The following is a 6,000-nucleotide window of genomic DNA, read 5'->3' as shown; positions in this document are numbered from 1 at the left end:
TATTGAGAAAAATATAGAAACCTGTGCCAAATTTATCAATTGTGTCGTGCTTCTTGTCGTTTTGTCTTACACCTCCCCTCCCTACCCCATTGGGAAATAAAATATTGGAAATGTCATCTTTGGTCTACTTTTACACCTCTCTTATCAGCCAACTCAGGGATTGAGGCAGAGGCTTCAGGACCTGTGGCCTCCTAACTACTCATGCAGTTGATGTGAGGAGACAAAGCAACTGAACATTTGGCAAATCAGACTTTCCTGGTCTATATTAAAGGGTGCTGGAATTCAAATGAGCAGCACCACTCAACTTATATTGAGTACTGATTGTCTCTGAACCCTAATAATCTGAGGTAATCAGTGTATACTAGTTGGTCACCTATATCTTTGTACACAGGAGTCATGACCAAGTATAGTGGTCAAATGAAATGGGGTATGGGAGGAGGGCATAACTTGACCAGGATGTGTAGATATATTTCAGTCTCATTTTACAATCATACATTCATTCCTTACTTTGATTTGATCATTAACTAATTATTAATATCATTATTAATCATTAACTAGCAAAATATGACAGTTTGGTAAGTAAAAAATGTCAGCTGGAGCACAGCAGATTCTCAACATATGAACTGAGGAATTGAAGGACTCAAAACTGAGGTGCTGAAGCATCATCATTGATGAGAAGTGCAATTACACAGTGGGAAATTTACACAGGTACTTTTCCTTATAAATGTGGTCATAGTAACCTATTGAGACAGAATTGTGACAATAATACATCATTAGAAAATAAGGTTTTGTATACAGGAAAATCACACAGACATAAGATTAACATTATATATGCTGTCAGATTGACTCATACTTTGTGATATTCAGCATTTATTGTACTTGATTGCATATTATCAATATATGTCTGATCCATTCCACATGTACTGTTGATTTAGTATTTGTGTATTTCAGTTTGCCTCTGATGTTTTCAATTTAGCTGGTAGATTGACAAAAGCAGAGGTAGGATTTTTTAAACTATATAAAGTAGAGAGAAACAACAGTTCATGATATAATCAATGATGAGAACAATGTCCGATTCATTATTAAAATCATTTTCAATTTTCCAGCTATTTAACCTGACAGTTGCCCTTTAAATTTTTATAAACCATTATCTTTCAAAAGGAGCCTTTTTCTTATCAAACCACAGTTGCTGTCTAATAGTGCCAATTACCTTCAGGGTAAAAAACGGCATTTGATGTAAAGATGATTTTTGAAGGGACAACTCTGCAACAGTAGAAAGTTTGCCTTTGCGTTAGTGAAAGAATTGGAAAGGACCGATCTGCAAAGTCCTTTTTCTGAGGTAGCACAATGCACCTATCAGACACACCTTCAAATTATTGGAGGAACTGGAAGAACTGGTCAGCACAGCAATTGTGTTACTGAAAGAGAGGGAAAGAGCTTGTCAGAAGATGCTTCTTGATGTTGAACAGATGACTAGTTGCATTCTTATGTGTTTCAATATACTTGCTGCTGATAACACTTGAAGCTTTAAATGGAGGCTGCAAGCCAGTAATATGGAGCTGTGGAATATTCTGATCTTTTAGTTGCAGCCGTGGTGAATTGTATGAGTAACGCAATGAAGTAGATTTCTCATGAATAGCTTTGACTCTGTTTGAATCTGAGGCAGTTGAGGATCTTGAGTGTTGCCTGTCTTTAAAGTTCAACATGTCAAGACTCAAACATTTCAAATTTACATGGAAGGGATCTCTGAGTATCTGTCGATTGGGCAAGATTAGGTGCTTCATGGACATGCTCATCTGTGAGATTTTGGATTTAGGCTGTAAACGCTGCTTGCCAGTTTTTCTAATCCCTTCGGTCTTGCTAAGCCTTGGCACTTCATAATCCTGCTCCACCTTGTCATCAGAGTCAGTATCATTTTCACACTCAGTAGCCTGAGCTGTTTCAGCGATGTTATTTTTCATTTCCTGCATCTCGTCCCATGCCTTTACAATACTGGTGCCGAGAACTTTGGGACTGCTCAGCTTTCTAGCCTTTTTACGATTGTAAGTAGTGTTTCTTGTCTTGTGCAAATGCTTGGAAACACTGGAAACTTTGATTTTGCTAGAGTTGGTGGTAACGTCAAGCCTTTTCTCTTTGCTGCAATTGTCGGAACTGCCATTGTCTTGGAGAATATTGTTGGGATCTAGGAAAATATTATTATAATTCTTTGCAACGTTAGGATTGGGAGCTGTGGAATTATTTACATCACTAGAATCACTGGAAACGGAAGAATTCTTTGTATGGCTAGACTCTTTGGGATTTATAAAACTGTTTACGATGCTAGAATCGCTGGGATTTAATGGATCCATTGCAATATTGGAATCAGTCACATTTAATGTTTTTTTGGTGACGCTGGAATTATCTGGGTTTGAAGAATCACTTGAAGCATTGGAATTATTTGAATTTAACTGTTTTGCCGTGCTGAGATGAGTCAAATTCAATGGAATTTTTGCACCACTGGAATTATTGGAATTCAAAGAATTGCTTGGAGTGCTGGAATTATTTGAATTTGAAAGACTTTTTAGAGAGCTGGATTTAGTCAAATTTAATTGATTTTTTGCAGTGCTGGGATTGCTGGGATTCAAAGACTTGCTTGGAGAGCTGCAATGACTGGGATTTAACAGCTCTTTTGTACAGTTGGAACTAGTCGCATATAATATATTTTTCATGAGGCTGAAGTTACTGGGAATTAAAGAATTCTTTACTAGATTCAAATTATTGAAATTCAGCACATTCTTTGAAATGCAGGAATTACTGGGGTTAAAGTGAATCTTTGCAATACTATGATGATTGGGAATTAAAGGGTTCTTTTCACTACCCAAATTGATTAGGTTCTTTATATTGCTGGAAGTGTAACCCTTTGCAATTGTGTCATTGTTGGAATGCAGAGAACGCTTTGCAAATTCTGGAATGCTGTCAAGAACGGACGGCTTTGATCTGCCTAGGCTGCTGCACATTTTTGGACAGTCTCTATTCTTGAAATCTTCAAAATTGTCTGCTTTGTTTATATCATCGTTCAGGATGTCTGGGTGGTTTTGTGGTGCGAGACCACAGATCTTTTGCACAGTTTCGGAGATGTTGCGCAGACCATTGCTCTGGCTCCTCTGAATGGGCACAGGTGGCTTCTTGATGCTTGAACCTTCAACCAGCAGATTTATTCCCAGGTACAGAGGAATGGCCATTGTGCACTGCAATACAAAGTAAATCAAATCAAAAACCAAGCAAGTTTGCATCATCAGCATTCATGGCTGTGTATATTATTTGGACATTGGTGATATTGGGACATGGTTTTAGATAATTTTATCAGAAAATAATGGAATTATTGGATTTGCTGCACCTTGAAAAGAGAGCAGGACCAGTTCTTGAGTCAATATAGATTGTTGTAAGCAGAAGGTAGGTGGGATACTAGTAATATAAAATCACACTTAATTTAGCGGCCTGAGGACTTCCAGTGGCAACATGAGATCACACGTTAGGTGGCTCCTGCTAGAGTCTCTGGTTTTTGGATTTTTATGACCGGTTTCAGTAGTAATTTGTGAATGAGTTGGTGTGTGTAGTTTTAAGGAAGATGTGAAATGTTGAAGGGCCAGAAGAAGGGTGCTGGAAAGAAGTGGGCGAGCGAAAGTCCGTTGTTGCGTGAGGCTGTGAGTCCTGCAGGAAGAAAGATGGTGGGGGTTGGATCGACGGGTGGGGCCACTCACCTCACAGTGGGAACTCTGACCAAGGTGATGTCGGGGGTGTTCGAGAGGCTGTTTGCCAAGCATTTGGAAGTGCTTTGGAGGGAGTTGATGACTGCGATGAAAGAGTGGGTGGAGGAGGCGATTGCCCCAGTGAAGGCGGCAGTGATGAAGATGTCAGCCGAGGTGCAGGAGCAAGGAGTGACGTTGGACGGGGTGGGGAAGGCATTGTGGAAACATAGCGATCAGTTCACCTTGATGGCTGAGGAACTGCGGAGCGTGGCGAAGGCCAACAAAGGACTCAGATAGAGGACCTGGAGAACAGGTCAAGGAGGCAAAATCTGAGAATCATGGGCCTGCCCGACGGGGTGGAGGGCCCAAGGCCGGCAGAGTACTTTAGAAAGATGTTTGTGGAGCTGATGGTGGAGGGGGAAAGTTCCTCCCGCTATGAGTTGCACAGGGCACATCGGCTACTCAAGCCAAAGGCTAAAGCGAATGAGCCAGCAAGGGCGGTTATAGTTTGCTTTCACAGGTTCCACATGAAGAAGGTCTTGGAGCTGGGTAAAGCAGAGACGAGAGGTGAAGTGGGAAGGTGTTGGTGTACGAATATACCAAGACCTGACAGTGGAGCTGGCGCGAAGGCGGCATTGTATGGCAGCGGAGTGGGATTTGGAGTGGTCTACCCTGCGAAGTTGAGAGTGACGCACAACTCAAAGGATTTTTATTTTAATGGAGGCGTCCATTAAGGCTGAAGGACTGGGACTGGGAAGAGAGTTGGGTTTCGGACTTGGTTGGTGGGGACAGGGAAGGTGTTTTTCTTATGTACAGTTTTCTATTTGACTGGGGTTTTGTTTCTCTGTTTCTTGAATGGGTTTTGTTTACATTTGTTTTAGTTTTCAGTTTTTCTGCGGGTGCGGTTTTGTATTGTTCTTTGATATAAGGGAGGTATCTGAGAATCCCAGGTTTTTGGGGATATGTGGGACCGGGTTACTGTGGAGTGGGTGGGGAGGAGGGAGTCTCACAGGAGTCAACGCATGAGGCAACAAAGGTTGGCTAGTAAATGGGAGTGTGTGGCGGGAGAGTCTGCAGTCGTTAGAGCCTTATCGAGCAGGTTTCAATGGACCTGGGAGGTGTGAATGATGGGGGGATGGAATCGATACTGGGTGACGTGTTTACAAGAGGAAGTGGATGGGGGATTCTGGGATCTGGACACTCATGAGTTTATAGTAGGGGGGATTGGAACAAAGTGCTGGAACCGAAGGTGGACAGGACCCAGCCGCACTCGCTGACCCAGTCTTGGGGGGCAAAGGCATTGGTGGGGCTCATGAAGGAGATGGGGGGGGGGGTGGGGGGGATGGACCCGCAGAGGTTTTTACACCCAAGGGAACAGAAATATTTGTTTTTTTCCCCCAGTGCACAAGATGTATTTGAGGATTGACTTTCTGGTGGGATAGGCGCTGTTGGCGGGAGTTAAGAGATCGGAGTACTTGGCAATTGTGATCTCGGATCATACTCGTATTGGATCGATGTGTTTTGGAGAAGGGAGCAGATCAGAGGCCGGACTGGAGAATGGATGTGGGGTTACTGGTGGACCGGAGCTTCTGTGACAAGATAGGGAAGGTGATTGAGGAGTATGTGGGGTTTAATTGCACAGGGCAGGTCTCACGGCCGGTGGCCTGAGAGGCTCTGAAGGCAATGGTGATGAGAGGGGAGGTGATCTCGTTTAAGACTAAGGTAGATAGGGGGGAACGCTAACGACTGATATAAGAGATTTTGGAGGTGGATGGGAGGTACGCGGTGTCCCAGACCCGGGTCTCCTGGCAAAGAGGACGTGGTTGCAGTTGAGGTTTGACCTATTGGCCACGGGGAAAGGGTGCATCAGTTGAGAAGGGCGAGAGGAGCTATATATAAGCATGGGGAGAAGGCAGGGCATATGTTGGCAGGTCAGCTCCGGAGGGAGGCCACAGCGAGGGAGATAGTTCAGGCGCAGGATAGGATGGGGAGTTGGTGGTGGCTCCGGGACAGATTAATAAGGTGTTTGAGGAATTCTATAGGGACCTGTATAGTTTGGAGCCACCATAGGAGGAGCAGGAGATGAGGGAGTTTCTGGGTAGGCTAGAGTGTCCGAGGTTGGGGTAGGCGGCGAGGGCAGGGTTGGAGGAGCCGGTGGTGGAGGAGGAGGTGAAAGTGGTGATTGGGAGGATGCAGGCAGGGAAGGCTGCCGGGCCCGATGGGTTTCCGGTCAAATTTTCGAAAGATTTAAGGACAAGTTGGCGCCGTTGAT

At 43.9% G+C, this 6,000-nt stretch overlaps 1 protein-coding gene across 3 annotated transcripts in view; it reads right to left on the bottom strand.

Moving 5' to 3' along the window:
• Window positions 1-647: 647 nt before the first annotated feature.
• The window catches only part of LOC140388491 (uncharacterized), a 150,627-nt gene continuing 145,274 nt past the window's right edge, over window positions 648-6,000 (bottom strand). For all 3 annotated transcript variants that reach the window (XM_072472770.1, XM_072472769.1, XM_072472767.1), the window contains one exon: window positions 648-3,227. In XM_072472770.1, coding sequence (XP_072328871.1) covers window positions 1,416-3,227 — 1,812 coding nt within the window. In that variant the 3' untranslated portion in view covers window positions 648-1,415. The remainder of the gene's footprint in view (window positions 3,228-6,000) is intronic.

This window comes from Scyliorhinus torazame, chromosome 13 (assembly GCF_047496885.1).
Source record: "Scyliorhinus torazame isolate Kashiwa2021f chromosome 13, sScyTor2.1, whole genome shotgun sequence".
Classification (NCBI taxonomy): Eukaryota; Metazoa; Chordata; class Chondrichthyes; order Carcharhiniformes; family Scyliorhinidae; genus Scyliorhinus; species Scyliorhinus torazame.
This window is presented reverse-complemented; position numbering and strand designations above follow the sequence as displayed.